The following is a 27,554-nucleotide window of genomic DNA, read 5'->3' on the forward strand; positions in this document are numbered from 1 at the left end:
CTCCACTACCGCCTCCAGCACCCCACTGCTGGAGTGCGCTGTCAATCCGATCGTTATCTTCAGCCCGTCGTGAAAGCCGTTCTCTGCTCTTCACAATGTCTTCTCCGGAAAGCATCCGCCAATGACCGTCGAACCCAACGTCCAGGATCTACAGAACGAGATTTTGGATCTCGAGGCTCGCCTTCAGAATGCAAAGTCTCGTCTAACATTGGTCTCTGCGCCCCAGCAAGCCCCCGAAGCCGCATCCCCGCGATGGGAAGACCTCGCACTCTCTGCTGGTAAGCCGTCCTTTCTCACTTTCCAATCTGACATGCGACTATATTGACCAGCATATACTGACCTGTTTGGTTTGCCACTAGACTCTGTCTTAGCACCCAGCCATGCTCTCCTCCTCTTATCAGACTCGGCCCTCCCGTTAGGCTCATTCGCCTACTCCAGCGGATTAGAGTCCTATATCGCTCACAACAAGCCCCTTCCACGCTCAATAACGCCCGTCGCATCCTTACACCGCTTCCTACGGTTATCCCTAGCGTCAATGGGCAGCCTTTCCCTACCATACGTCCTAGCCGCATATCGCAATCCAACCAACCTCGAGACATTCGATAACGACCTAGATGCCTCGACGCCCTGTCCCGTCGCTCAGCGTGCGAGCGTTGCCCAAGGTCGAGCGTTGTTAGGTGTGTGGGAACGGGCATTTAGAGGCGCTTATGCGGCGAGTAGCCCTCACTTATCGCGGGACGTTGGGGCCTGGAAAGGCGCGAGTGCGATCGAGGCATTTTCAGACGCGCTGAAATCCTCCACGGATGATGAACTTGGGCCTAAGGGCCACTTTGCGCCCTTGTGGGGTGTTGTATGCTTAGCTATGGGGATGGACGCCCGTCAAACGGCCTATGTGTTCATGCTAAACCATGCCAAAGCAGTTCTCAGTGCGGCTGTTCGGGCTTCCGTAATGGGGCCATACCAGGCGCAGAGTATTCTAGCTAGCCGGGATTTGCAGGACATACTTGCTGAACGAATAGACTTGGGATGGCAGACTGCGGTGGAAGATGCCGGACAAGTAGTGCCCTCGTTAGATCTCTGGGTTGGGCGGCATGAGCTGCTCTATAGCAGGATATTCAATTCATGACTAACTCAATGAAATGATGAAGCTGCAGAAACTACTTGTGTCGTGAAGACATGCTCTCATGATTCTTGCGATATCATCGCCCTAACTTCATACATGAGCTCTTTGCTATTCCTACAACCGACACAACACAACCATTGTGTGGTTTTGAGATACCCTGACATGAGAGGTATCCAAGAGGGTTAAATAAGTGAGAAGACGAGAGAAGTGAAAAGAAAACATAATTCGGAAGAAGCAGCCCAAAGACCAGGGAATCCGATATCAAATAGGAGGAATGAAACGCCGTCCCCCATAGTACCCATCCTGCTAAACCATAGACAAACACCACACCATGAGCCTTTTCCATAACCGAGGAATCAAGATAGGAAAGAGACAAGACGGATGGGAAAAGGGGTAATAAAATCGAGTATCAGAGAGAAGTGGGAGAATGGGAGAACAGGGAAGGAAACTATGATACAAGAAGGTAAATGTATGAAAAATAAACCAAGATTAGTATGAGGCGAGGTCACAGCGTGATATGCATGTAGTCGTTATTGCCAAAGGACCGATTGCAATTCGGGCATTTGCGCGATCGAGACGTGAGCCGCTCTTCTACGCAGTCCTTGCAGAATACATGACCGCAGGTCTTGATCGCTGTGTTCTTGAAATTCCTGCGACACACCGTGCAAAGAGCGAGAGTCTGTACACTAGTTAGCAAACACACGTGGCTCAGAGTCCATCAGTCGGGTCGATAGCGCTTACTCTCAACATCTCATACTCAGAGGAGGAGTTCCCGAGACTCTTGTTCTTCCAATTCTCTAGGCCCTTTTTTGTATCGGCGAGCGATGCTTTGAGACCCTCAACCTCGGTCTCGGCTCGGCGGCAGGCACTGGAAATAGTTGCCAAAGTCGAATCTTTGGAAGCAGAAAGTGCTTTGAGCTCTGTTATTTGGGCTCGCAAGCCATCCATCACAATGTTATTCTCCGTGATATGTTGCTGCGAGGCATGGTATTTGTTGATCATAGTGTTCAAGGCTTCCTTCGTCTCGCTGGCCTGCTTTTCCATATTTGCAAGCAGTGATCGAGTCGCCGCTTCCGATTCCTTCAGTTGGGAAACAATGTCAGAGCTCTTAGCATTCTGCATTCGCAGTGTTCGGACTTCCATGTCTCGCGCCTCCTTGCTTTTCATTGCGCCAAAATACTTTTGATCCGCCTTGGACTTCTCTGCAGTTAGGCGTGCCACCTTCTCTTCCATAGCGCTGAATTCAGCAACCTTCTGGGATGCTAACGAAGAATATTTCCTGCACGCAGTTTGCATAGACGCTAGTTCCGAATTGAGCATCGAATATTGGCGCTCCAGGTTGCCGTACTTGGTACGTAGTTCTTCGATCGAAATCTCTTCATGGGTCGCTTGCTCTGCCTTTTCTCGCCCGAGGTCTATCCGGAGCCGCTCTACTTCCGATTCCAAGGCAGCAATTCGGGCCTGTCCAGCGTCTGCGAGCTCCTGTACTTTGAGCGTTGCGACCTTCTCTTGCTCTTGCGCTGCTTTTCGCATCTGCTGATCCGCCAAAAGTTCATCCCGCGCGTTGCGTATCCGCGCCAAATCGGTCTCGGCTTTCACAAGTTGGGCTTCCTTTTCAGCGAGTGCAGCCTGCGTTTCATCGTCGACTTGGTTCCGATACGCCGTCCGTTCCGATCGATATTTGGCGGCCTCCTCGCGCAGTTGAACATTTATTGCTTCCAAGTGATTTATCCGTTTAACAACATCGTCGTACTGAGATCTCAACTGCTTGAAAAGATCTGTATGCGCATAATCGTCGTCGGTAAGTTTCGATTGCTGGAGAAGGGGAGTTAGTACGTTACAGAAACTTGCGGGCAAAGGGGGTCAACCTTAATACTTAGCTCTGTGATCTGAGCGAGTAATTTGGCATTTTCTGCTTCTAGCTTCTGTAGTTGCTCCTTTTGCTTCTCTGACACTGCCGTCAGTTTGCTGGACGGCTCGTCCAAATCAGGGGTTCGTTCGCCTGTAGGGGTTGTGCCGTTGGTGGCTGGCGGCTCCTCACGATTTCCAGACGCACTGTCACCACCTGGTCGTTGAGCTCCAAAAATGTACTGTTTTTCTAATTTCGCAACCGTCACGCTCCGTGCGCGGTCAAGCTTCTTTTCAGCAACCATATACCTCAAAGAGGCTTCTTCGAGGCTCTCTTCCAATTGCTGTTTCTCAGCGAGTGCTTTATTGAGCTCAGTAATAGTGGTTTTCTCTTCGGCCAATTTCCGGGCAAGCTGAGACTGCAAATCCGCAACCTCCGGAGGGGTTTCCGGGGACTTGGCGACGATGCGGGAGATAATGTCACGGATATCATCAGAGCGGGACTTCAGATGCATTTCAAATGCCTCAATATCATTAAACAGTAGAGAGCTTCGAAACGAGGTTGCTTCTAAAAATCATTAGTATCTCCGGAGGTTCCCAGGTTATCCGGTGCGACATTGACCTACCCTTACTACCCTCGTCGTAGGACCCAAGGAGGACCTTAATTTCGTCAATCAACTACGAGAGGCGTTAGTCATTGAATTTGAAATGAAACCGCTGGTGGTGAGTCTACTCACTTGGCTATACCACGCATCGATGATACGAAGGTGGTCATTATGGTAGGCGGTGGCCTTCAACGTTTCCTTTAATTTCGCTTCCAGGGATACCTTATCCCGTTTGTATTCCTGCATTTGACGCCAAATGGCGTCTTTCTGGAATCGCTGTTGGATGGTAGAAAATACTTTAGTCAGTGGACTGGCCAGTACAGATACGATCAATCTTCTTACGACCCCTGCGAGCCTTCCCCCACAATTATGGGCAAGTGACTTACCTCGAGATCATCTTTCCAGGGCATATCAGCGTCCGGATGTGGTTTGCTTCCACCATTGACCGAAGTGGCCTGTTTCTTCAAGGGGGGAGCCGAGTCATTGTTATCGTATGTGGCAGCTCTTTTCCGATCTTCCATTTTGGCAAAACCGGACTCGGGAGGCACGACGGGGGATGCTTCGGCGGTCGGCATCAGTGGCTACTGTAGACGCATATGTGGAGGTGAGGCCGTAACCACTGAGCTGCGACTGGCCGGTAGCAGAGACTGCAACAGGAACCGACAGTTAAAAGATTCGACGAGGGGGGAAGGGAGGGAGGATGGGGGGAAGAAGTGGTTGAGATAAGCAGACTTGGGACGCCAGGAGGATTTTCGGCTTGAGAGTTCTCGCGCCAAGTGCCTCCCACGTGACCCAGCCCACTTTTCCCCAGAAGTTCGCCTAGAGTTCTTCTGCAGGTAAGTCAAACGATGACAACGGCGGCGGCGATCGGCCCTAGTGATGATTCTCCGCTGAAATATGAAGTCGTTCTCGAGCTCCGTGATCAGTACGTTTCACGTTTGCTTTTCTAGCTGTCGGAATATCGCTAATTTCCCCAGATAAGTCGGGCAAGAAGTTTGCTCCAAAGGCGCCCGTCCGACGCGCCGCTCCGGCCCCTCCTCGAGCGCATTCAAGGCGACCTAGCGTTGTTTCTCAGACGGCGTCTTCCCATCTACCTGCGACTGAAAGCGAAACAGCAACACCCGAACCCCCTGTCACTACTACTTCAAACCTCGAGTCGCCCGCCCCGTCTGAGCCGACGGTTCCTGAATCATCACTTGCGGTCCCCACAGTTGAACATGCGCCGAAGGATAAGCTTGCAACTGCTATTCCCATTCCCCGGCCAAAGCGAAAGGCATCTTTCTCTGTGCCCATTCCCCGACCTACGAAGGATGTTCCAACGCCCTCACACTCCTCTCCTCAACAAAGCACCACAACGCCCGTTGAGGCCATAGCGTGGGCGCCGGATTGGCAAAGCGAACTTAGAGAGGCGGGCGAGGCAAATTCAGACGCCGTGCAAAATCAAGTAGAACCTGCGACTCGCGCTGTTGCAGCCCATAACGAGATCACACCAGAAATCCGACCTTCAAAGCGCCCAAGGACAACAGTCGAAGCCGCATCAACAGCGCCGCTAGCTCAGCCAGCGGAGGAAGCTTCTCAATTTGCGACGATGTCGGCCACACAACCGTCGGCTCTTGATGAGCGCAGGCCAAGCCTTGCTGAACCTGAATCTCAAAGCGCAACGCGCCCAGGTGGCAGCACTGCCAGACCAGACGGTCGGAGGCTGAGCAGGTCTGCAAGCAACAGCAACGATACCGGACAAGTTCCGAAAAAGGAAAGGAAGCGGCGGACCCGGAAGCGCGAGCCCACTCCTGAGGGGGCGGAGCTGATTGAAATTGCGCCTGCTGTCGTTAAGATGTCAGACCTGTGCAAAGATATGCGCACCGGGAAAAGATCTAAACGAGAAACAGAACTCCGCGCCCACGAATTTGCTGAAGCCGAGCGGAGGAAAGCGCAACAAGAAGCACGCCCTGAACGAACCCCAGTCAAGCAAACCCCAAACGAAGCTTCCCCACCCACCGACCTCGACAAAGGTAAATTGAATAAGAAATCGCAGGCTGGACCGGTTATGCGAATTGTGAACGGAGAGATTGTGCTTGACACTGCTTCCTTACAAGTTGATCGTCACGCAGATGCAGAGAGGAATGGAGGAGATCTAGAGGATGTTATTGAGAACTCGCTTACCAGGAAGATCAATCAAGCTACCTATGGGAAGCGTTCCAAAACCGAATCTTGGGATGAGGATATGACAGAGTTGTTTTATCGTGGCCTACGTATATTTGGAACCGACTTCATGGTCATCAGCAAACTGTTTCCCGGCCGATCGCGGCGCCAGATCAAACTGAAGTTCAACAACGAAGAGCGCCGTGATCCGCAAAGAATCAAGGAGACACTGATGGGCCCCCGAGAGACTATCGACATCAATACCTATTCGGAGATGACCCAGACAGTCTACGACGATCCCCGAGTGATCGAGCAGGAGTTGGATGAGGAGAAAAGGCGAATCGAAGAACAGCACGAAAGGGATAAAAGGACCCAAGAGGATCTCCTTCGCAATCCGGACGGGCTGGGGCCCAGCGATTCTCCCAGCGTTGATAAGATTCCCACCAAAGGCAAACGCAACAATAAGAAGCAGCTGGAACGGGATCTGGGGGGCGGAACCGAGGAGATTGTGGGTTCCTTAGATGATTGAATAGATATGGGCGGCGAATTGGATTCTCAGGACGGCTATATATCTTTGCGAGTGTTAAGTATTGCACGGCGTTTTTCGACCCAGAACTATATGAATATCGCGGCGACAGGAGCCCTGGATTAGCGAGATTTAACGTACGATTCCCTTCGGTGAGCGCAGAGCTAGACAATCGAGGATAGATCTTATATCAAGTGGTGAATTCAATTCTTCATCAGACGCTCCAATCGCAAAGTACCGAGGTCGTGATCGCGAGCTTCAGTATCCAGATCACCTTCGACTTGTTGAGCCAAAGCCTGTGCTCGTCGACGGAGTTGAAAATCGCGATGAGGACGAAGAGCTCCCTTCCCCGGACCCATAATCTCGTCTACGTCCTCTCACATATGGATAATCGTAGCGGTCACTCCTCCTTCCCAGTCCATAACCGACTGAACTACCGGCCAAAGCCCCGGTCCAGAAACCCGGTCTCCATCCTTGGCCGGACATTCCCGAGCTGTAGGAATGGCTACTGTATGGTGGCGGAGGGCCACCAGGGTACGGTCCGCCGTCACCACCATCACCACCGCCCCAGCCCCAGCCCCAGCGACGACCGGGTTGTTGGGGCGGCCTTCGCGGCCCAAACCAATCTCTCAGCATCGACCACACAATGAGTAGAAAGACGCCGGCGAATATCCCCCAGAAGATCAGGTTGCCCAGTAGGTTAATGACACTTCGACCAGCATAATTGTAGAGCCTTCCTGGTTTTGGAATCCGCCACCAGCTATCTTCGTCAAAGGACCCACGTCCGAATTTTCGCTCTCCCAGATCGGTCAGGAGCAATCGGTATTCCACTCCACAGCTCCCCTTCAGGACCCAGGGGTCGTCCGCGTTGCGATAACCCTCGCACACCACATCTGTTGAGCCGAGCTTGAACTCGCCGGGGAGCGACGCGGTGCAGGTCCACTGGACGTCCTCTTCGTCATACCCGTAGCCTTCGTTTGTACATCGCATGGAATCAATCTCGTACATGTTGCAGATGCGCTTCGAAGGTCCGACGCATTTCAGTTGGGGGATAGGTGACACGCGTCGAGAGCTGGTGAGCTGGCCGCCATGCAGCGTTAGGGAGTGGACCTGGGAGAGAAGGATTGCGTTCTTGCCCGGTGGCTTTTGCTGTGACCAGCTTGCGGAGCGAGACGGAGACGGAAGGGTGAGGAGGGGGAGCAATAGCTGCAAGAGTGCTGCTGGTCGCATGGCTGTGGTTTTGTCGAAGTGTCAGGAAGCCCGGAAGAGGGCAAATATGAAAGGTTGTATGAAATAAGGTTGTTGCCAGATATTATAGGCCAGAGAGGTACCAGGCCATAACCATTCTAATAATAGCTGCGGCGAAGTGGTTTACTGAAGAGCTTCAAAAGACTTCGGGGGTGTGAATTGTGAAAGCTTCCAGCTGGGCATCAATCGATGATCGTCACCAACCGATAACCTCCAGCCAAGCCTCGTTGCCAACCAACTCAACTTCTCGCCCTACTTCGAGATCCCCTCGGTCCTGTTTGGATCCATTCAGCCGTTGCGCAGGAACTATGGATAGATGGTGAGGTCTGTAGCGGCTGACAATGGCTTTTCAGCAGAGTACGATTCATACACCCTTTCCTCGCCCTCTGTGCCTGTCCCCGCTGACCATGGCGAACACTCTAGGCGAACCCACAGCTGTACCGGCACAGTCGTCGTTCGTGCACCCCTACCTTCTTCTTCCCCAGTCGTCCGCTAATTCGGGATACAGTCTATCGTTTACCCAAGGATTCTTGTTGGGGCAGCTCTCTGTGGTGCTGCTGATCGGTGCCTTCATCAAATTCTTTATTTTTGGCGAAGCACCACCCCCGCCGTCCCGAGGTCTTCGAGCTTCCACCCACCGACGCTCCAATTCGATATTCTCGCAAGATGGGCCCCCAAGGTCATTAAGAAAGAGACCCTCTACGTCGAACGTCCTCCGCCCCGTACCCTCGTCCGCAACCAATACAAGGTCCATACTACGCAAAACATACTACAGCGCCATCCCTCCCAGCTCCAGCTCGGCATCCAAGCATGGCAGGCCCCGGATCCACCATTCTTCACATCAACCTGAGTCTTTGGATTGGTTTAATGTCTTGATTGCGCAGACGATTGCACAATATAGGCAAACTGCATACCTCTTGAAGGACTCCCCAGCATCCTCCATCCTCCATTCACTGACGGCGGCTCTGAATAACCCTGAGAAGAAACCGTCCTTTATCGACAAAATTGCGGTCACTGATATATCACTTGGCGAAGAGTTTCCAATTTTCAGCAATTGTCGTATAATTGCCGTCGACGATCCTATGTCCGATGGTGGAAGGCTTCAGGCCTTGATGGATGTCGACTTGAGCGACGATAACCTCTCAATCGCAGTTGAGACGTCACTAGTACTAAACTACCCTAAGCCATGCTCCGCTATTCTACCTGTTGCCCTTTCAATATCTGTTGTTCGTTTCTCGGGGACACTATGCATTTCACTTGTCCCCGCATCCACACCACCGCTCCATACTCCGTCCCCTGCGCCATCACCCCCTGCAGCAGAAGCACAAGAGAGTAACACCGTCGCAACGGAGCATATTGGTGCAGAAGGCGACGGTGTACCCCCGAAATCCGGCTCTTCGAAGAGCAATGTTGCATTTTCTTTCTTACCAGACTACCGACTCGACTTGTCCGTGCGGTCGCTGATCGGCTCCCGCAGCAGACTCCAGGACGTGCCGAAAGTTGCGCAGCTGGTAGAAGCGCGTGTGCACGCATGGTTTGAGGAGCGAGTTGTGGAACCACGAGTGCAAGTGGTAGGATTACCGGATCTATGGCCGCGCATGGGAAGGACTGGTGTGCGAACCGGCGACGAATCCGAGACTGGCTCTAATGCCGCTTCTCGGTCGGCAAGATCAGTCGATATGGGTGGCCCTCTTCGTGGCGACGACGGTGATCGCGAGCCGGAAGCACTTCGATTTCGAGGATTGGGCCCACGGCCACCTTTGCCCTTCGATGCTATTTCCAGAACAAGCAGTTATCAGGTGGAAACTGGCGGTGCTCGTAGTCCTAGTTTGACTCGAGAACGGAGCATGGGCGACGAGTTTCATATGCCTGGGTCGATGCCAGAAGGTTCAGGTCCTAACTGACTTTACGAACTCTACATGTATTATATAACATTTGGGGGAAAGCCATGTTACAGAGGGTTGGTTTTGTTAATGCAATAGATTCATATTCGTTACCCTGTCATTATGTACGATATCATCAAGCAAGACTGCAGATCTGAATTTCTGAGGAAACCAGATGGGTCCAACATCCGTTCAGTTTCCAGTCTAATTCACCGTAGCCGCAAGAGCAGGGCGAGCCTCAGGGTGAGCCTCGAGGTACAACTTGCGTTGCGGGTTCCCATCAAGCTCCGGCGCACGGTTCAAAGGCGTCCACTTAGGCTCCTCTTGGAACAAGCGCATGGCCTTAACATACTGTACGACAGCAAGTCAGTATCGCGCTTCCCCAAAGCAAAATGAACAAGGAAGATGGAAGGGACTTACGTTATTTTCATCAGTCGTAAACCGGTGGTAGATGCCCGCGGGCAAGATAATCAAATCGTCCTTGACCAGCTTGATGCGAACCCACTCGTCCCCCAATCCCCGGACATCAAAGTATCCCTCTCCGTCACGGATGTAGCGGATTTCCTCGTCCTCATGGAGATGCTCCGCGAAGAACATCTTCACCTTGGACTCGTACGCCTCGCCCATGGTCGCGGGAGAGACAACGATCTCATCTCGGTTCTTGTAGCCGCGCTCTTTCGCGAGGGAGTCCACGTCTGCTAGGTCGGGGAAGTAGTGGTAGATGACGCCGAGAGACGCGAGGTAGTCCTCGGAGGCTGGACGTCCGGAGTCGTGCGCTTCCCGCTGGTCGCCCTATAGTATATGGATATAAGTAAAGCTTATTGCGAGGAGGGGCATTGGCCGGGCAGTATCTAAGGACCTACCTCCTTGTTATCGTAGAAATAAGCCTTCATTCTAACTAACTTAGGAGTATCCGCGAGCAAGGATGAAGAGGAAAAGCAATCAAGTGAGAGGTACTTGTCGTGAGAGGAAGTTGGGGATGGCATCAGCCTTAAAAGCCACTGTCGGGATCGCAAGGTGGGAAAAAGCTGCCCCGCAATTGGCTGATAATGGCGCAGTTCCTGACGAAATCCTGTTGGATGAGTGGCCGCTCAGTGACAACGATTGTCAAAAAAAGACAAGATTGGGTGGCGTGCTTTGCTCAACTCGGACCTCCGAGCAGGACTTCCACCGTATATCTATTGAATATGCGGATGCGAGCAGTGAATATGGACGTGAAAGTTGTGTCACACTGACAAAGTCTTGAGGAATGGGAAGACACATAAGGTTTGGTCCAAATAAAGCTCGCCGCCTTGGCATAAATTCACGTGATAAGATGAGCCAGCCAAATTTTTGTCATTCCGTCCCGACAGAGCTGCCATCACCGATCTCCGACGTGTCCATCATGTTTCTTAGGGTACGGCCAAAGGCGCTACTCAACCGGAGTAATGTCGTTCGGCCCCGAAGGACCCGTTGTTCTCGCGGTCTCGCCACGGTGTCAGAGTCTCCACAGTATGAAAATATTCATTAGCAGCTGGTCAATGTGTTTGCTGACGGAGTTCGTTGCTAGGCTGTATGATGTCGTCGTAATTGGGGGCGGCCATGCTGGATCAGAAGCCTGCGCTGCTGCTGCTCGCTCAGGAGCTCGGACCGCATTAATCACACCATCACTTTCGAACATCGGTGTCTGCTCGTGTAATCCGAGCTTCGGGGGAATCGGGAAGGGCACCATGATTCGGGAGGTAGATGCTATGGAAGGGTTGGCGGGACGTATCATCGACAAGGCGGGTATAATGTTTCGAGTTCTCAATCGATCCAAGGGTCCGGCTGTCTGGGGTCCCCGCGCCCAAATCGACCGCGATTTATATAAGAAGTACATGCGAGAGGAGTTGCTGGGAACAGAAGGGCTGAGCATCTTGGAGGGTAAGGTGGCCGACATTGTGATTTCGAAAGACGATGTGGGAACGGGACCTGCGGCGCCCGCTGGCAAGATTGCTGGTGTTCGACTGGAGACAGGCGAAGTGATACCGACGAGTCGGGTCGTGATAACGACGGGTACATTTCTGGGAGGAGAAATCCATATTGGGCTCAAAGTCTTCCCGTCTGGGCGGATGGGGGAAGCTGCTACGTTTGGACTAAGCAAATCGCTCCACGACGCGGGGTTTCAGCTTGGCCGATTGAAAACCGGAACCCCCCCTCGACTGGATAAGAAGACGATCGATTTTAAGGCACTGGAAATACAGACCGGCGAAATTCCTCCGCTCCCATTCTCCTACCTTGATGACAGGGTCCAAGTAGACGAAGACGCCCAGCTTACGTGCTGGATAACGGGCACCAACAATGCAAGCCACGACATCGTCCGCGCCAACCTGGATAAGTCTGTTCATATCCGTGAGACCGTGAAAGGTCCAAGGTACTGCCCTTCCTTGGAGTCCAAAGTCATCCGCTTTGGGGAGAGGACGGAACACTTGATTTGGCTCGAACCTGAGGGATTCGCCCCAAATGAGGTTATTTACCCAAATGGGATTTCGATGACCATACCCGAGGATGCCCAGTTTGAGTTGCTAAGGACTATTCGAGGCCTTGAGAAGGTGCATATGCTTCAGCCAGGCTATGGTGTGGAGTACGATTATATCGATCCTCGTAATCTACGGCCAACGCTCGAGACGAAACTGATCAGCGGCCTTTACCTCGCGGGGCAGATCAATGGCACTACAGGCTATGAAGAAGCAGCCGGACAAGGCATTATTGCCGGTACCAATGCCGGTTTATCCTCCCAGGGACGGAAACCCCTTACCCTATCGCGCTCCGACGGCTTTATTGGAATCATGATTGACGACCTCATCACCAAAGGCGTGTCCGAGCCATACCGCATGTTCACTACACGCAGCGAGTTCCGCCTTTCAACACGAGCAGACAACGCGGACCTGCGTCTGACACGCCTCGCACGCGAGGCTGGAATCGTGACAGACAAGCGGTGGCGTCTCTTCAGCGACACGGAAGCCCAGATTAAGGAGCTACAATCCCTCCTTTCCAACACCAAGCACTCGGCAAGCAGCTGGACCCGCAAGGGCTTCAAAAACCGCGTGGATACGTCGTACCGTTCCGCTCTTGACCTTCTGTGCGTCGACCAAGTTGAGATTGACACCTTGATCCCGCATATCGAATCCCCGTCCGGCACAGTATTTACACCATCCTCCTTCGCGCCCGAGGTCCGCGCCCGTGTTGCCATTGAAGGTCGCTATGCGCCCTACCTGATGCGACAACAGGCATCCACGCGCAAATTCCAACAGGAGGAAAATTTCCTCCTACCGCCCGACCTAGACTACAGCGCCATTCACGGGATCTGTATCGAAGAACGACAGGCTTTGGAACGAGTGCGGCCCGTGAGCATTGGTATGGCACGACGCATCGAGGGCGTAACTCCGGGTGGTGCTCTGCAGGTCCTATTACACGTCCGGAAGAATGGCGCACTGATGAAGGAGGCTGTCGCGGAGACGTCTGACCTCGAGAAGACGCCTGATGATATGTCGGCTTAGCACCGGTATGGCATACTAAAGCCTCTAACCGTGAGGGGGATTCTTGTACCATATGTATTGTATTGAGCATCACTCGTATCTTGCATTCAGCGAAGGGGCGTTCACGGTTGGGCGGAGTCTCAAGGTATCTTGCTTCATTTTTCTCGATTGTCGACGCCTCACATTCTATGATTCAGCCTGTACATTAACTAGAAGCGCACTGTATATGACAATAGACAACGTCTCATTTTCCGAAGTTGGGCGACTCCCAAGCATAAGATTAAGATTATTCGCTTAGAGTCTCAGGTGGAAAGAAGTATCACTTTCCACCCTCCTCCATAAATCCAGACACCACGGGACCCGAACTCTTCCTGGTAGGTGATCGATCACACACCAAAGAACTCCTCAGCTCAGGCCTCGTTCCCCAAGCTCAGTGTCGGCTATCCACGGTCTTGGAACGGGATATCCCTCCTGTCGATGTCATTTCCGATGCCATGATGGGTTCGTTCGTTCAACCCCATACTCGAAGTATTGAGCGAACTGGTAGCCCTGCGGAACGAGGGGTATTGAACTCTCAGGTCTTCATGCGGCGACAGGAACGAGAGTCAAGACGTTCAACAGCTCAGCGATGGAAATAGTCTCGACGCTCATGCAAGGGATTATTATTGTCCGCTTGTGTTACTGCTCTCCAGAAAACTCGAACCTTGTCAGGTTTGGACACGAAGGAGAGAAAGAAGAGACGCGGGGGCCCTCGGAAAGGCTGGACTCTGAAAAACCACCATGCTGGGTCGTTACGAGAAGTGGATGAATAACGGGAGAGAAGATTGTGAGGCTTGGCTTGGGGTCAGAAGATTGGGATGTGCTCTCCAATGGCACGAATGGGGGTTAGCGGAGTGATTGCTGCGATCAACACTGCATGACTCCCCTCGCTGGGTCGAGTTTGTTCAGCCCACCCCTGCTCAGTCATCATGGCAAGATCCTGTTTGAGCTCGGCTGACAGTGATTGGATGAGTGAGATTATTCTATTTTTTTTCAGCTTGCGCGGTCAATAATCGACCACATGGTGGGCTAAGGCGCGGAGGATCCTGATTATTGGGACTCGTCGACGAATATCGAGGAGAGATTATTGAGGTTAATCTAATTGACTTTTGCAAGAGATCTTGCCGTCTGGATCGACAGCAGGAGTCAAATCGCATCGTCTGCCGTTGGGGACGACGAAGCATTGTCCGCGGACCTGTCTGGTGGCAACGACTCTGGGGCCGGTGCCTGCAGGATTATCACAATTCACATGAAAGCTGTTTACAAGCCTAAACGGTGTTACAGCGGGTGCAGGAGCCTGGGCTCACCTGAGGGAGGAAGGGCCTTGTGTCGTCGTCTGGGCAGTGGAGAGGGAGGGGGGGAAGAAAGGAAAGTGTCATGTCAAGCAAAAGTCAGCGGTTCCGGCAGACGATCTCTTGGGTCTGACAGTCTGGGTGTGGGGTGAAGCTGAAGCTGCAGGTTGGTTGCCTTGCTGGAGGAGTTCTCATCTCCAACGGCGAGGAAACCATCGTGGATGCATCGTGCCTGCTCTGGTCCAGAAGACAGGGCGATTGTCGTGTCTGTGCCCACTGCCCAGCACTGGTTGGGCCAGAGATGAGCCAAGTCGACGGACTTTTGTCCCCCGCACAATGCTTAGCCCCTGCCCCCCTGGCCTGGCCTGGACGCTCTCCAGGACGCTCTCCAGGACTCATTTGCAGCGCAGTGGAGCCATGATCCATGATTGATTCCACGCCTGGCAGCCCGACCAATCTCCAGAAATGGAGATGGCTGCGAAACACTCTCCAGACCTCCTCCACCACTCCGTGCAGATCACTTGCTCTCTCCTCCCCCTCTCAAGAAGTTCACTCTTGATTCTGGGGCACTCAACGGACACCACACCCAACTGCTGTGCTCGGGCGCTGGAGAGGAGTTCTCAAGCCAACCAGATCGCAGGATGACACGAGGATGTGGCGCCAGGCTGGAGGACGACAGCGAAACTAACAGCTAGCGTATGCAGAGTTGCATTCTTGGAAACCTATCACGACCCTCGAGACTGGCCTCGCCAAGTCACCACAATCCCAAGCCTGCCACGGGCCCAATGAAAACTTGCCGATGCGGAATTAATCGCGAGCATTTGTCAACCGTCCAATCACCAGAAATCTGGATCTCGGCCTGCAGTTGCTTCAACAGTTTCAAGAATGAACACCCATGAGTCCTGCAATCCTTCCGTGCGAGTCTGCGTCTTGGGTTGCTGTGCCTTCTTTGAGTTCCTTTACTCAAACCAGCTGCCTGCATGGCGGAGATGCAAGAGCCCTGTGCCCTGCATCGGCTTCAAGTTCGAGTTCAAGACTTGGTGGATGGTTGTGCCAGTTTCACCTCCCTCCCCCTCCCCGACTTCTGGTCGTCGCCATCTTGCATCCCTCAAAATGACAACCACCGACTTGCCGACTTTCAAGGGCAACTTGGACGAACTTGTGTCCGCTCAACCAGCAACAATTAATTATTGAACGGTACTGTGTGAGTTACCCTTCAATATGTTCTGGCCCTTTTGCTCCCATCTTCTGGTGTGACAGAATCACCCTCCACACTGAGCTCGACGTTGTCAGCATGCTGCATTTCCTGCGATAGAGTTGAGACAGATATCGGAGCCCGCGCCACTTTTCTCGGCTTCCCTGTCCTTGGACTCTTCAAGCTGGCCTTCCTCAGGCAAAAGATAAGACCGCTGGCCTCTGAAGGCGACCGACGCGAGTGTTGGGATCATCCACATCGACTGTTGGTGGAGCTGCTGTCCTGGTCCTCCCCAATCACACCTCGCGCAGCGTCTGCCAATGCTTTCCAAAAGCGCCCCCAATTGGACAGCTGGCACAGCGAGACACCGTCTGTCCAGTCAGAAAAGAGCCTGAAGGAAAATGATTTCCTCCGAGTGCAAGGGAAATGCGCTTGTCTGGCTCTCATTCTGGCCCAAGTGGATGGTTCACCGTCTGTGGCGTCACCAATGTTTCTCGGACAGGCCAAGTGATCACCTTGTGCTCCTTCTGATTGGCGTCGTCACCGGGTTTGTGCACGAACTGTTCAGCTTGTCGGCCAATTGCAACGAGGTTGTGCTGAGAGATGTTTACTTTTTGCCCAGCCGTTGCCCCTCCCTCGACACAACGCAGCGGTGGTTCCTCCCCTTTCCTCCAATCACAAGTTATATAGACTGATCACCACAATCTTCCAAATCGAAGCTGATTTCCTTCAATTCTGGGGCTCCAGGAAGACGCCTTCCTTCGCCAGTGGGGATATGTGTCATTCGGGCGGACCACTCGGTTCAAAACCTGCCTCTCCGGCTGGGGACCCCGAGACCGTCAGCAAGCTGTTCGGAGTCTCGGCGGTTCGAGTTGAATCAAGAGGCAATCGCTTTCCCAGCGGTTCGCGCCTCCGTCCACTTGACCAGCAGGCTCTGCGAGTCTTAATGCACTGCACTGGAGATAGAAGAGAAGACGCCTCTAACCCTGTTCTTGCAGCTGCATGCAATATCCCAAGCCGGTCTGAACAGGTTCTTTTATCGGGAGAGAAGATGCCGTAGCCCTCTCGCGGCTGAGGTTGCTACCGGATGGCGCTTTTTTGTTTGCTCGGGAAATCTGAAGCTTTCTTGAATAGACAGGCGAAATCTGCCAAAATAAGCGCCCAGATGATGGATCATGAGACCCATTTTCCCCTGACAAAGGCCTTCTCTTTCTGAATGGATTGAGTTTCGACAAGCACACGCCAACCGTGATCGTCTCCAGTTCACCCACTGTGCCGGGACCTGCCAAAAATCCGTCTCTGCTGGCTGTCTTTTTCCGTCCTCGCGGGCGCGTGAAAGCTCAAGTTTCGTAATTTGAGTACAAGGTTCTCGGACGACCCGGTCTTGAATTCTATGATGCCTGTGTGGCTTTTCGGGACATGCCAGCATCGTATGAGGCTATTCAACAGATGTTAGATCTACTGGGGATCTCCCGCGAAGGTTTTGCGAGCTCCCGAGAGAAGCTCAGAAATGGGCCCTGAATCCTGACGAAGTGACTGGGGATTGGCAGTCCAGGCAACTCTAATCTCCAGACCCCTGGCCATTCTCGGAGTGGGACCGCTTCAGTAGAACTCAAAACCTTGATATGGTCTGTCTCCCCTTGTAAGAAATATAAGACAGGTCAAGTTTCGTGTCTTCAAGAGCCCAAGTTCCCCAGCCATCGTCGTGTGGACCATGCTGGAGGAACAGGTGATCGACATGGCAGATGTTGTGGACTTCTCACCCAACGGCCGATTTCTCCCGAGTGAATCCACGATCAATTTCTCCTTCTGTCTTGGAAAGTGTTCTCGGCTGCTGACGACCAGCGATGAAGATCTGGGGCCGATTTCCAGAAGAGAAAGGACAGGAAGAAGATCGCCGTGGCCCAGAATGAAGGCTCGTCCTGAGGGTGCGCACAGTCCTCTTCCTGCGGCCGCACCTGGCCACAACGAGATCGCATTGACTCGTCATGGACGCTCAGTTGCGGTGTCACCCTCAGGCCGGTCTTCTAGAAGCAAACGAAGACGATCTGAGAAGCTCCACTCCAATCATGAGATCTGTCCAGATGCACTCCTTTACTTCTCTGGAGCCTTGAGGGGGGTGAGAGATTCAGAGAGCCCGCGGGCTTGGACCGCGTTGACCACACTGGGACGCCACGAAATTATCTCGGACGAGCCCTGGCAAAAAGGTTGCCATTGATGTGGAGGAAGGGAGGATCCGAGACCAATCCTCCCTTCGGTCATCATTTGGATCTCCATGAGGCCAAGTGAGCTCCGGCAATCAGAATCCACCGCCAATGCGACGGAGCCTCCGCCCGATCTCAACCCTTTGCTCACCTGGCAATTTCCCATCACAAGACACAACACACATGAAGGAATGACGACGCCTGTTATCATGATCATTTGTGCGTGTTCCTCGAACGAAGCGCGGAGTCAGCGAAGCGAAAGGCTCACTCCACTCCAGCCTGAGGACCTCGGACGCCTCGTTTTTTCTTCGGCGGAGGAAGCGCATTGGATGAGGATGATGTGTGCAGTTCTTTTCATTGAGGCAATCCTGAGAGGACCGGGGACAGGGTCCTCGTCGCAGACTAACGCAGACTTCCCTGTTCGCGTCCACGGTCCTCCGCCCCTAAGCGCACTAGGAGGACTAGCGTGGCTGAGAAGACTCGATGACCAGTGCACATCATCTTGCCCTCAATTTCGTCAGGGACACCTCAGTGATTGGCAGGCTCAGGCCCACCTGGACGCAACCCCTCAAAATCCACAAGCCCAAGACTTCGTTCTCATGTCTGGCGTGGGAGCTGGAAATCACTGCAATTGCCAACCCATTTCAAGGAGGGGGGATTTGAGGGGAAGAGGGGAACAAGACTTTCGGCCCTGGGGGAAACTCAACTGTGTGGGAGGCAAGAGATCTTCATAGAAAGCTTTACGCGACATCATTTGTTTTCTGTCGCGGTCCATGTCAGATCTTGGTGCGAGATTGTAGTTATCTGGGAGCTGCAAAATGCCTGTAAGGAAGCTGGGGCGCCCCATCGTTGGGCGTCATCCAACCTCACGAAGCACCTGGCCGCCTCAATTGCCCTCTCCTCCAGGCTGCTCCTCGTTCTCGTCCTTGTCCTCGTCCCCCCCCCACCACCACCAGCAAAGCTCACACGCCGCTCAGCCCCCTCTTCCCAACCACAGTCCGCTGGGCAGTTGACCCGCTCCACCTTGTCGCCTGTCCATGGAAAGAACTGGGAACAATGACCGCTTTGACTAGGGAGGAACTTCCTGCTGCAGGCATCCAATCATACTCTACCTACAATTCTGGACGTCAGTGGATTGCGAATGGCGATGATTGTTCGAACCCCGAGCGTCTCAAAAGCTCTCTCTTTGCTCGTCTGTCTCGAACATCATCCATGAGGGAAGGGAACGACACAGAAATCCCAGCAGATGAACGGGGTACCTGCTTTTCCATCCGCCGCCGCTGGTTTGTTCGCTTTTGGATCCCAGTCAAGCTCTGTGTTCCTTGCCAACCACTGTTGCGTCCTGTTTCTTGTCCAGTGGTTTTCGCTCGTTTGTCTCTGATTTCTCATGGCTCTCATCTCGCTCCGTTATTTCCTCGAAATCTTCCTCGACACCTGGAAGAGTCCAAAGTCCAGGACTCTTGTCAAGCTGTCAATCATTCTCCAAAAGTGCTAGCGTCGTGGAGGAGCTGCTCATCCAGCTGGATCCGCGGGCATTTCCTAGAGGTCGATCCACAGCTGTCGGTTCTCCTGCTCCTTGGAATCCACTAGTTGCATCCACTCGTCCATCCATCCAACTCTGGGCCTCTCCCCTCTCCCCTCTCGCTCTCCTGCCTCATCTCCAAGACTCACGTTGAGATTGAGGAAGGCTGCAACCCGCACTATCGCTGCTTCAGGTCTAGCCGGTCTCTTGCAGCCATCATCCTCGCGACGATTTTATTATAATTTTCTATTTTATTATTTTCTCGTTCCACTTAATATTTTGATTATTATTTCCCTCTGATCATCTTCCCAGCTTGAAAAAAAAAGAAAAGAGCAGAAAATAAAATTGGAAAAGGGAAATTCCGCCTCCATGATTATTTCCTTCCTTTTGTTCGAGACATGCAAAATTTGAGGGCCAATCTTGATCACAGAGAGCCTGGAGTCACAATAATAATAATAATAATTCTCGCAATTATAAGAAGAGACCTGCGAGCTGATCAAGTATTCCCTCCCTCGCTCTTCCCCCAAGACCGTAAAAAAGAAGACAACGCCCTATCTCGTCACCCTCGACCATCCCTTCCATCATGCCCTCCTGTTAGGATTGACGACGTCTCTCCCTTCCTTCCTCTCTCTTTCCTCTTTTCCCTTCCAGAATTCCCCCAGTCGGATGGAAGCGGCAGCCGTGGACATCTCGTCATCGAACAGCTGATTCTCTTGGCCTCAACTCTACAAGAACTGTTCCTGCCCAGTGCTTCATCAACAAACAATTCCGCGCCTCTGGATTTAAGTTTGTGCAGGAGATTTAACTTCTTCTTGACAGTCTGAGCTTGGGATTTTGGCGCACGACACACGCAGTCCTGGGGGGCGTCAGTCGAGCTCGATCCCGATCAGGTTCCGTGGAACCAGAGCTCCAGTTGAACCCAGGGTGGAATTGGGGCCAGACGCTTGGGAAGTTTGGTGCTCGCACTCCAGAATCGAAGATCCAGTCCAACCCGTGGACCACTTTCCAGCCTGCCAGCTTGGGTCCGTGCTTGCCTGTCGATCCGGGACTCCCCAAGTTCTGGTCGCCAGAAACTCTGGGAGTTCGGCTGTCTGGCTGTCTACAGTTTAAACCCTGGTGCTCATCCACCCTTCTCCTCTCGTCCTGTTCTGGTACGCTCCTTCGACCTGTCATCCTCCCGGAGGTTTATTCTCCCCTCTTTGCAAAGAGTTGAGGTTGGACTTTTTGTTACTTTTTTGTACCTCGATTCCCCCACTCCAAGCTTTTGAGTATTTACCTTGCCTCTGCTTCTCCCTCTCCATCCCACCATCCCACCATCTCTCTCTCTCGTTCTCTCTTTCTCTCTCGGAAAATCGCAAGGGAAGGAAGCTACTCGACTTTCCACGATATCCATCCAACTGCTGGTGGTTTGCTCCCCGGCAGTTGCAACCACACTCGCTCCTGCCGTGTCTTCAAGACCTATCTCTGAACCTCTCTTTCCTTTGCGTTCAGTTTGGCCTCCACGCCGGGAAACTCTGATCTGATCTCTTGTGACGTCTAACGTGCAGTCAAATTACGCCTCTGCTCCCAACCTCCAACTACTAGGTTCAAACCTAGGCAGCTAATTCAGGCCAAAACCAAAACAGATCGAAAAAGAAAGGGGAAAGACTAGCGAAATCCAGGAACAATGGTAAATGGCACCACGACAGTCTTGGAGCCGACCTTCACCGGGTACGTTGCATCAACACGTGATGCCTTGATTCTCTTCGAGGCGTGTTTGACTGGCGTCCTGCACCATGTGCCCCGTCGACCTCATGATCGGGAGCGGAGCCATCTGGTCCGCAGTGGGAGTGTGTTCATCTACGAGGAGAATTCATCGGGGATCAAGCGGTGGACTGACGGCGTAACGTGGAGCCCCAGCCGAATCCTGGGCAATTTCTTGGTCTACCGGGAACTTGAGAAGCCTTTCCCTCCAGGAGAAAAGAAGCGGGCGATGAAGAAGACGACCCGACGGCCACCACTCCCTACAGGGAGGCCTGGTGAGCCATACCCGCGACAGGACACCACCAACGGCAGCTACTCTCCGTCATCCACCGGCAGCTTCGCGGAAAGGACACATCAATCGGACGTTGAGAGAGCGCTGGTCGGCTCGCTAGTGGACTCGTATGGCTTCAAAGAGTCGGGTTTGGTAAAGAAGACCATGAGCGTGACAGTTTCCGGCGTGACCCATCACCTGGTTTCATATTATAGCGTCGAGGATGTAATGCACTCCTCGCTTGTGCCACCATCAGCTGTCGAAGGCCTGAAATTCATCCGACCACGCCCCGAATTGACGCAGAAGCAAAATTTCCGCGCCCCGATTGATGATATGGAGACTGTGAGCATGGAAAACCCGAACGACCCTTCCCATCCGCTCTTCCCTTATCGCACACAGATGGTGCCAACCCAACCATATCCGATGCAAACTCCACAAACGGATTTCTACATGCAGACGAACGCTTACGTGCCGGCCACGCACCCTTCGCAGTCGGCCTCTATTGCAGGATTTTCGCTGGGTGGCCCGATTTCGGGCCAGCACTCCTATCTGCCAACGCCAACGCCACCAACCCAGATTTCACATCCTCAAAAACAAGACGAGTATTCTCAGTTCCGCGGGCAACCCTCGTATGGTACTGGTTTTGATCCTCTGGGCCACGGTCCGCTGTCTTCGTCTAGCATCCCGGGCTCTCTCCCGAGCTCCATCAGTGACCGTGCGCGCTCCCAGTCCGACCAGAGCCAAGCCGCCTACCGATCCTCGATCTCTTCCCGAAGCGTCGCAACTGATGCCACTTCGCCAGTAGATCCGTCAACACCTGCCACCTACTCGCAACGGAGCAGCTTCAGCTTGGGGGGGCACTTAGATGGAGCGGCGCATCCGCCCCTGGATCACCGCAACCTGAGTTTCGATGCCACTGTACCTCGTCGGGAGTCGAACCCTGTTCCTGCCCAGTATTATCCACGAACCGATCAGCACCAGTATTATATAAATGCTACGGCACCTCCCACCCACGCCAATTACCCGGTGACAGCATGGACGACGGCTGCTCCTGCGCAGCCACAGATATAATTATTCTTATAATCCACTAGTTCGCCGGCCGATTTCGATCTTTCTCTCTGCCCTCCCCCTTCTCAATCATGCTCTGGTTTGTGCTTTTGACTCGCTTTATTCCCCCTCTTTGTGTCTTTTATTTCAAGGGCGGCAGTTTGGGCATAGACTATGCTTGTTCGCTACAGATGATTACTGGGATGATGCACTGCTCTTAGAGAAGATGTCGGCGGCCTTGTTTTGCTTTTCCCACGATGAGACGACGCACACCAAAATTGATGCTTCAGCCATTTTTCCTTTCGTCCTTTCAAATCTGCGTCCGTCATGAGGCAGGGGTTATTCTGGGCATTTGCTTGAGTGTGGCTTTGATGTGTTTACGAGCAATGGGTCGGTTTGGACGTCACGGTTTCGGGCGGTTATCTGATTGTGTTTTACCACTACGACATTCCCCTATCCTTACTTGCTATTTCTACATGCTCAAGCGCGCCACGGAAGCGTTCAGTGGCCGCAGAAGACTATATTTGTTGTTCAAGTCGCCCTTACATGAGTCAATGGCAGGGCCGGTTCATTTCTGCAGGTGTCTGCGGTTGTAATGTGTGGCTGAAGAGAGTGGTCAATGACTAAAAGTACCAGACTGCAGCATTAATTTATCTGGTTGCTCCTAAGCTCCTCTATAACCTGGCACTATGTACAATGGTAGACTGGGCAGTGATGCAAGGGGTCGTTCGTAGCGGCTGAGTTGACCAACACAGTTAAACTTGGGAAATTTGACGTCGAGGCTGAGGCAGAGGTTGAGGTTGAGGTTGAGGTTATCTTTCCCCACGAGTCAAACCCAATTGAGTTCCACATGGCACATGCCCTCCGAATTCAGTTCAGCCCCATCCATCTCCTCTCCGCCCTCCATTTCCATGCCTGAAAGGCTAACTTAGCCAGCCACCCTAACCCAAATCACCCTGTAGTCTTGACGACATGGAGAACCTACCCTCTAAATCTACACAATCGTCAAATCAGGCGAGATATCAGGAGCTGAGGACCACCTACCTAGCGGCACGGGGGGTGGTAGATTAGAGTAGAGAGACACTCCGGAGCGGAGAGGAGAGGAGAGGAGAGGAGAGGAAAGACCGCCTTACACCTCCTACAAACAAAGGTAGGAGGAATTCTCGACATGCATGCATGCACTGAATAGCCGGTACGGTATGGTACAAGGGCATGGCGTGGCTGGTCGCGTGGGATGGGATGGGATGGGATGGGAACGCCCATTGCGCTTGCCATGGTTTGTGTGCATGAATGCGTGTGTGCGTGCGTGTATGTGTGGTTTTTCTTGGTGCTCAGGGTGCCTTGTCTTCGGTATGCAGTATGCGTTATGCAATGCATGGCTGCCTACAGGGCACTGGGACTTCTGATACTACTTCTAGTCGTGATTGGTAGTGGGACAGTGGCTGGTAACTAATGCAACTAAAGGGAGGGAGGAATAGGATGATGAGTAAGGGTCTTGCGGGTTTTACGAAGTATGTAGGATGGAGGATGCAAGGGGGTTGTTACCATCCACCCGACTACCACGTTAGCATCGTATCTATGTGTGCAATGTGCATACCTAGACATCGAGAGGAAGAGAGAGCTATTGGGTATTGGGTATTCGTGCAGGTCACAGCAAATCTCTCATCAGTTCAAAAGTTTCTGAACGCTCGATTAATCGTCCATCTATATTGATCAATTCCACGAGGTTCAGTGTCTATGCCGTGGTTCATTTCTCCCCGTACTGCTATCTCTTCGGCTGCTCCCACTGTAAGTTCCAGTTGGCTTCGACGTGCGTGCAGAGGATTGAAGGTCACCTCCGAGGGAGGGTAGGCGTTCACGGGGCCTTGATCTCGGTTCCGACCCCGGTCCTATCGGTATAGTAACCTGTACCCCTCCTGGATTCTGTAACCCGGCGTATGGCACCGGCACCGGCATTGGCATTGACATGGGATTAGAGTTTGGCTGTGGGAGTGGTGGGAATGGCATTGTGTCCATGCCATCTTGTGGATCTCCCGCAGGTACCGTCTGTCTCAGTCAGTTAACAAACCCCATCATCAGGTCCACGTGTGTAGGACCTACATTGGACGTCGCCCTCCTCCCAGACAATGCCACAAACGACTCAAACTCCCCTCCCAGCGCCGCAAAGTTGAACCCCCTCCGCGACGACGCAACAGGCCCAAACCTCTGCCCGACGCTCGTCCTGAAATCCACACCCCGCCGCCTCTTCTTCACAGCTCGATACCTCTTCCACAACTCCAGCCACCACTGCGGATACGCGCCGAACCAGCTCTGGAGAACGGGCTCGATCTCGAGATCGAATACCACGCGGCGAGTCCGTGTCCGAGGGCCACGATCAGGGCCCGGTTGCGCAATGAGTACGGCAAATGTGAATTCGCGCGGCAGCCCCGAGCGCTGGAGTGTATTCTCCTCGAGGGTCCAGACGATTTGGCTGGCGGGGACGTTGCCCCGTGTGCGGACGGACCCCTGGATGCGCATCATTTCGTAGCGGCGATAGCGACCATTCAAACCGGCGGCTGGGTTTAGGGAGGCAATGAGCGGGAGCTGGGCGATGCCGAGGGAGCCGGAGAGGCTGTAGTTCCATTGCAGGGTTTCTGGGGAGAGGGAGCCGTATAGGAGGTGCGGGGCGTGCATGAGGAAGTGTGGACGGGTGGGTACCCCATTGCGGGATCTAGGTCGGGAGGTCCTACTTGATCTTTCACGGCTGGAGCTGGTTTGGTGAGGAGTGTATACTGAGGCACGGATGGTGGCTGCTTTGAACCGGTGTTTCATCGTATCCGGAGAATGGAAGACACAGCTAACGGCCAGGAAGTCGACGTGCTCGAAGTCCGTATCTGAAACAGCAGGCGTGGAGTAATACCCGTGTTGAAGGCGCTGGACGTGTGCTGTGATAAAGGCATTCCCTGGGAGTCGACGCTCGTAGATGCACGGTCTGTTGATGTTTAATCGAGGGTCGGGGACGTTAGGGTCTGCTAAAGGCGTCGCTTCCCTCGGTTTATTGGGGGATATCCCGGGACGCATGTGTCCTGGCTGTGGCGGCGCCTCTGTGGAGGTTAATATCGGAGCTGTAAAGTGGTCTAGCACCATGGCTATAGTCGATGTCCTCGATGTGGGTGTGGTGGTCCATGGATATGGTCAGTAAGGAGGAGACTTTAACGTGCAAACGATGAAATATTGTCAAGGATCCGGTCTGAGAGCAGGTGTCCATTGTGTTAAGTGATCCTTATCTTCTGACTCTTGAGATTGAGAGTTGTGGTGCACGTCACGGTCATGGGCATGTCAGGTGAGCCCCAGCGTCAGATGAGAATAACAGCTGGAGGCCCTCGGGAAGACAGTATGAACAAGCAGACGCGGAGGCAACATTCGTGTGAATGTCCAATTTGTGGCAGCCTTCAACTGTCAAACTTGTTGTCATGGGAAGTTCTATCGTGCTTGTATCGCAGATGCTGAAGATATATAACTCGGGATGCGGAGAAGAATTCCAACGCTGCTGGGGCCCCACGCCCCCAAAGCTACCTGCGCAGTACCCATAAGGGACGGAAGCGTAAGATCCATGATACTTGCTTCTAGTATCGTGGAGATACTGCTCCTCACAAGCAACCACCAATGCCGTGGTGTTGGCGTTGGGATGCTATCACGTGCCGGATTAACTACTTTCCAGCTCCGCCGATGCTGAGCTCCCGTCTTGGACTTGTTTCTGTATAGATGCGCTTTTTGCTTCTTTTCGCTGACATTTCTTCTTATCGACCCCTACACTGCCACTTTATATTTTACTCGCTTTTGTATACATCTTATCCCATTCTGCTTCCCAAATTGTGGATGTTGTCAGCTTTGCCGCAGCCTGTGCGCCGATTTCTGTGACCACGTGAGCGCTCAGTTTGCTGCCCTGCAACAACAAGGATTGCATCTGAGTCGGATTGGCCGGCGAATGTTGAATTGCTTCTTAGTGTCTTATCCATTGCCATTCAAGACTCATTCGAGTAGCGCGTGGTCTACATGACTCGGCGTGTTTGCTCATAACACCTCTCCGAGACCTGGCCAGGTCGAGATTTCAATTGCCTGAGCCGAAGATTCACCATTAGTGTTTGCTTGGACGGGGTAGCATGGCAGCACGCCCCCTCTTCTCGACAGCCCTCCGTGCGTCGAGGCAATGTGGGTTAACAACTTCCCATACTCTCGGGCACGGCACCGCTATGAGAGGATGGCTGGCGCTGCAAAACTATGAACCAAGCCAAGGGCTACGCCGGTATTCAATATTGACATTGGCTGCGGGCTGCCGGAAGAGACCTAGTATTCTCCCAGCTGGAAGCTCCCATCAATGGGTGAGATTCAAGCTATCGAAAAGGGGGTTTGCTGAGAAATCGGCCAAGGAAAGCAAATTGCAGGGGTCTGTTGCCGTGTTAGCCATGTATCCAAGTATACTACTGTGATTCTGACAGTATTAGATCACCCGGAAATGAGAGAAAGAAATCACCCATTCTCTCGCGGCTTCCAATTCCCACTCATGAGAATATATACACCGTTCCTAACATTCTCACCTTTTCTCGGCTGGTTGCAGCTCCTTTGGTCGGCTACTTTCTGGTGTACGATTACCATGCAACAGCGCTGGCTCTGTTTGCATATGCCGGCATTACGGATCTCGTTGACGGGTATATCGCACGACGATATAACCTGCAGACCGTAGTCGGGACAGTCATCGACCCGATGGCCGATAAGCTGCTGATGACAATCAGTGTTGCTTGCCTCGCAGTTAACGCCTCAATACCCGGTAAGTTCGACCGATGACGATGCTGGATAACGCTGACTTTACAAGTCTGGCTTGCCGTGATCATCCTCGGCCGGGACGTTGGCCTTGCCATCTCCGCAATCTACTACCGATGGATTTCGCTGCCACCGCCGAAGACTATGGCCCGATACTGGGACTTTTCGCTCCCTTCTGCCGAGGTAAAGCCGACTGGGATCTCGAAGATTAATACAGCTCTGCAGCTTTTACTTGTCGGGAGCGCGATGGCGCTCCCTGTTGCGCCAGAGGCATTCCTCGACGCGTGGAATCTGCGGGAAGCAATGACTGCCTTCCAGTAAGTGCATTATTTTTTCTTTTTCTTGAAATTGCGTTTTGCATTTGGTGAGTGGATGGGAAACCCCGCGGGATAAGAGTTGAGCTTCAGATGAAGCTGGTACATACGACCATAGGGTGTGGAAAACAGGGCTTCCCGTCCGCTCAGCCGTACTTAAGCCACACGCCGGTTGGTTAGTAGTATGGTGGGTGACCACATGCGAATCCCAACTGTTGTATGTTTTTTTTTTTTATTTTTTTTATTGTTTTCTTT

At 52.9% G+C, this 27,554-nt stretch overlaps 15 protein-coding genes across 15 annotated transcripts in view; 11 read left to right on the plus strand and 4 right to left on the minus strand.

Annotated features, from left to right (window-relative positions):
* Positions 1-121: 121 nt before the first annotated feature.
* BJX67DRAFT_377091 (urease accessory protein UreF) lies at positions 122-1,126 on the plus strand (the record flags this gene model as incomplete). Its single annotated transcript, XM_071032023.1, has 2 exons — positions 122-278; positions 360-1,126. The coding sequence occupies 2 exons, from the start codon at positions 122-124 to the stop codon at positions 1,124-1,126; spliced, it is 924 nt and encodes a 307-aa protein (XP_070890285.1).
* Positions 1,127-1,377: 251 nt separating this feature from the next.
* On the minus strand, positions 1,378-3,657 carry BJX67DRAFT_159063 (E3 ubiquitin-protein ligase BRE1). The gene is made up of 4 exons (XM_071024912.1): positions 3,598-3,657; positions 2,992-3,539; positions 1,865-2,938; positions 1,378-1,802 (listed from the first exon to the last, which is right to left on the minus strand). The coding sequence occupies exons 2-4, from the start codon at positions 3,484-3,486 to the stop codon at positions 1,629-1,631; spliced, it is 1,743 nt and encodes a 580-aa protein (XP_070890286.1). The 5' UTR covers positions 3,487-3,539; positions 3,598-3,657; the 3' UTR covers positions 1,378-1,628.
* A 748-nt stretch (positions 3,658-4,405) lies between these two features.
* Positions 4,406-6,381, plus strand: BJX67DRAFT_158610 (transcription factor TFIIIB subunit BDP1). Its single transcript, XM_071024906.1, has 2 exons — positions 4,406-4,501; positions 4,554-6,381. The coding sequence occupies exons 1-2, from the start codon at positions 4,474-4,476 to the stop codon at positions 6,245-6,247; spliced, it is 1,722 nt and encodes a 573-aa protein (XP_070890287.1). The 5' UTR covers positions 4,406-4,473; the 3' UTR covers positions 6,248-6,381.
* Positions 6,198-7,660, minus strand: BJX67DRAFT_158896 (DUF1183 domain protein). The gene is made up of 2 exons (XM_071024910.1): positions 6,386-7,660; positions 6,198-6,290 (listed from the first exon to the last, which is right to left on the minus strand). Exon 1 carries the CDS (start codon positions 7,472-7,474, stop codon positions 6,515-6,517), a length of 960 nt encoding a protein of 319 aa, XP_070890288.1. The 5' UTR covers positions 7,475-7,660; the 3' UTR covers positions 6,198-6,290; positions 6,386-6,514.
* Positions 7,639-9,452, plus strand: mmm1 (ERMES complex subunit MMM1). The gene is made up of 3 exons (XM_071027959.1): positions 7,639-7,849; positions 7,916-7,946; positions 8,001-9,452. Exons 1-3 carry the CDS (start codon positions 7,834-7,836, stop codon positions 9,394-9,396), a joined length of 1,443 nt encoding a protein of 480 aa, XP_070890289.1. The 5' UTR covers positions 7,639-7,833; the 3' UTR covers positions 9,397-9,452.
* Positions 9,453-9,579: 127 nt separating this feature from the next.
* BJX67DRAFT_377096 (acireductone dioxygenase (Ni2+-requiring)) lies at positions 9,580-10,268 on the minus strand (the record flags this gene model as incomplete). Its single annotated transcript, XM_071032024.1, has 3 exons — positions 9,580-9,726; positions 9,796-10,167; positions 10,239-10,268. The coding sequence occupies 3 exons, from the start codon at positions 10,266-10,268 to the stop codon at positions 9,580-9,582; spliced, it is 549 nt and encodes a 182-aa protein (XP_070890290.1).
* A 121-nt stretch (positions 10,269-10,389) lies between these two features.
* On the plus strand, positions 10,390-13,598 carry BJX67DRAFT_158820 (tRNA modification protein MTO1). Its single transcript, XM_071024909.1, has 3 exons — positions 10,390-10,641; positions 10,700-10,866; positions 10,925-13,598. Exons 2-3 carry the CDS (start codon positions 10,760-10,762, stop codon positions 12,891-12,893), a joined length of 2,076 nt encoding a protein of 691 aa, XP_070890291.1. The 5' UTR covers positions 10,390-10,641; positions 10,700-10,759; the 3' UTR covers positions 12,894-13,598.
* Positions 13,599-16,970: 3,372 nt separating this feature from the next.
* BJX67DRAFT_159034 (uncharacterized protein) lies at positions 16,971-17,744 on the plus strand. Its single transcript, XM_071024911.1, has one exon. It carries the CDS (start codon positions 17,113-17,115, stop codon positions 17,614-17,616), a length of 504 nt encoding a protein of 167 aa, XP_070890292.1. The 5' UTR covers positions 16,971-17,112; the 3' UTR covers positions 17,617-17,744.
* On the plus strand, positions 17,531-18,497 carry BJX67DRAFT_158541 (uncharacterized protein). The gene has a single exon (XM_071024905.1). It carries the CDS (start codon positions 17,674-17,676, stop codon positions 18,334-18,336), a length of 663 nt encoding a protein of 220 aa, XP_070890293.1. The 5' UTR covers positions 17,531-17,673; the 3' UTR covers positions 18,337-18,497.
* Positions 18,498-19,357, plus strand: BJX67DRAFT_158540 (uncharacterized protein). Its single transcript, XM_071024904.1, has one exon. The coding sequence runs from the start codon at positions 18,659-18,661 to the stop codon at positions 19,190-19,192; it is 534 nt and encodes a 177-aa protein (XP_070890294.1). The 5' UTR covers positions 18,498-18,658; the 3' UTR covers positions 19,193-19,357.
* Positions 19,358-20,510: 1,153 nt separating this feature from the next.
* On the plus strand, positions 20,511-22,951 carry BJX67DRAFT_341971 (camp independent regulatory protein). The gene has a single exon (XM_071027960.1). It carries the CDS (start codon positions 20,791-20,793, stop codon positions 22,207-22,209), a length of 1,419 nt encoding a protein of 472 aa, XP_070890295.1. The 5' UTR covers positions 20,511-20,790; the 3' UTR covers positions 22,210-22,951.
* BJX67DRAFT_158626 (uncharacterized protein) lies at positions 22,327-22,815 on the plus strand. Its single transcript, XM_071024907.1, has one exon. It carries the CDS (start codon positions 22,443-22,445, stop codon positions 22,779-22,781), a length of 339 nt encoding a protein of 112 aa, XP_070890296.1. The 5' UTR covers positions 22,327-22,442; the 3' UTR covers positions 22,782-22,815.
* A 443-nt stretch (positions 22,952-23,394) lies between the features above and the next one.
* Positions 23,395-25,804, minus strand: BJX67DRAFT_341973 (uncharacterized protein). The gene is made up of 2 exons (XM_071027961.1): positions 24,286-25,804; positions 23,395-24,231 (listed from the first exon to the last, which is right to left on the minus strand). The coding sequence occupies exons 1-2, from the start codon at positions 25,309-25,311 to the stop codon at positions 23,914-23,916; spliced, it is 1,344 nt and encodes a 447-aa protein (XP_070890297.1). The 5' UTR covers positions 25,312-25,804; the 3' UTR covers positions 23,395-23,913.
* An 89-nt stretch (positions 25,805-25,893) lies between these two features.
* Positions 25,894-26,247, plus strand: BJX67DRAFT_159277 (uncharacterized protein). The gene is made up of 2 exons (XM_071024914.1): positions 25,894-26,089; positions 26,172-26,247. The coding sequence occupies exon 1, from the start codon at positions 25,930-25,932 to the stop codon at positions 26,083-26,085; it is 156 nt and encodes a 51-aa protein (XP_070890298.1). The 5' UTR covers positions 25,894-25,929; the 3' UTR covers positions 26,086-26,089; positions 26,172-26,247.
* Positions 26,248-26,417: 170 nt separating this feature from the next.
* The window catches only part of BJX67DRAFT_377100 (cardiolipin synthase), a gene marked incomplete at both ends in the record, with an annotated part of 1,364 nt that continues 227 nt past the window's right edge, over positions 26,418-27,554 (plus strand). Inside the window, 3 exons of the mRNA XM_071032025.1 lie at positions 26,418-26,623; positions 26,670-26,992; positions 27,038-27,302. Coding sequence (XP_070890299.1) covers positions 26,418-26,623; positions 26,670-26,992; positions 27,038-27,302 — 794 coding nt within the window. The remainder of the gene's footprint in view (positions 26,624-26,669; positions 26,993-27,037; positions 27,303-27,554) is intronic.

Source organism: Aspergillus lucknowensis (assembly GCF_044049455.1).
Source record: "Aspergillus lucknowensis strain CBS 449.75 chromosome Unknown BJX67scaffold_3, whole genome shotgun sequence".
Classification (NCBI taxonomy): Eukaryota; Fungi; Ascomycota; class Eurotiomycetes; order Eurotiales; family Aspergillaceae; genus Aspergillus; species Aspergillus lucknowensis.

What these genes read in the sequence shown, in the direction of transcription:
- BJX67DRAFT_158820 (XM_071024909.1), top strand. Translation starts at nt 10,760, where the DNA reads ATGTTTCTTAGGGTACGGCCAAAGGCGCTACTCAACCGGAGTAATGTC. An exon ending in ACGGTGTCAGAGTCTCCACA is followed by an intron (nt 10,867 to 10,924) that starts GTATGAAAATAT and finishes GTTCGTTGCTAG; the next exon opens with GCTGTATGATGTCGTCGTAA.
- BJX67DRAFT_341971 (XM_071027960.1), top strand. Translation starts at nt 20,791, where the DNA reads ATGGTAAATGGCACCACGACAGTCTTGGAGCCGACCTTCACCGGGTAC.
- BJX67DRAFT_159063 (XM_071024912.1), bottom strand. Translation starts at nt 3,486, where the DNA reads ATGCATCTGAAGTCCCGCTCTGATGATATCCGTGACATTATCTCCCGC. An exon ending in TCACAGAGCTAAGTATTAAG is followed by an intron (nt 2,939 to 2,991) that starts GTTGACCCCCTT and finishes CCCCTTCTCCAG; the next exon opens with CAATCGAAACTTACCGACGA. An exon ending in CTGAGTATGAGATGTTGAGA is followed by an intron (nt 1,803 to 1,864) that starts GTAAGCGCTATC and finishes ACTAGTGTACAG; the next exon opens with ACTCTCGCTCTTTGCACGGT.
- BJX67DRAFT_158610 (XM_071024906.1), top strand. Translation starts at nt 4,474, where the DNA reads ATGAAGTCGTTCTCGAGCTCCGTGATCA. An exon ending in GTTCTCGAGCTCCGTGATCA is followed by an intron (nt 4,502 to 4,553) that starts GTACGTTTCACG and finishes TAATTTCCCCAG; the next exon opens with ATAAGTCGGGCAAGAAGTTT.
- BJX67DRAFT_158540 (XM_071024904.1), top strand. Translation starts at nt 18,659, where the DNA reads ATGACCGCTTTGACTAGGGAGGAACTTCCTGCTGCAGGCATCCAATCA.
- BJX67DRAFT_159277 (XM_071024914.1), top strand. Translation starts at nt 25,930, where the DNA reads ATGCGCTTTTTGCTTCTTTTCGCTGACATTTCTTCTTATCGACCCCTA.
- BJX67DRAFT_159034 (XM_071024911.1), top strand. Translation starts at nt 17,113, where the DNA reads ATGCTGGAGGAACAGGTGATCGACATGGCAGATGTTGTGGACTTCTCA.
- BJX67DRAFT_158896 (XM_071024910.1), bottom strand. Translation starts at nt 7,474, where the DNA reads ATGCGACCAGCAGCACTCTTGCAGCTATTGCTCCCCCTCCTCACCCTT.
- mmm1 (XM_071027959.1), top strand. An exon ending in GCTGTACCGGCACAGTCGTC is followed by an intron (nt 7,947 to 8,000) that starts GTTCGTGCACCC and finishes TTCGGGATACAG; the next exon opens with TCTATCGTTTACCCAAGGAT.
- BJX67DRAFT_341973 (XM_071027961.1), bottom strand. Translation starts at nt 25,311, where the DNA reads ATGGTGCTAGACCACTTTACAGCTCCGATATTAACCTCCACAGAGGCG. An exon ending in GGAGGAGGGCGACGTCCAAT is followed by an intron (nt 24,232 to 24,285) that starts GTAGGTCCTACA and finishes TGACTGAGACAG; the next exon opens with ACGGTACCTGCGGGAGATCC.
- BJX67DRAFT_158626 (XM_071024907.1), top strand. Translation starts at nt 22,443, where the DNA reads ATGAGACGACGCACACCAAAATTGATGCTTCAGCCATTTTTCCTTTCG.
- BJX67DRAFT_158541 (XM_071024905.1), top strand. Translation starts at nt 17,674, where the DNA reads ATGAGGCCAAGTGAGCTCCGGCAATCAGAATCCACCGCCAATGCGACG.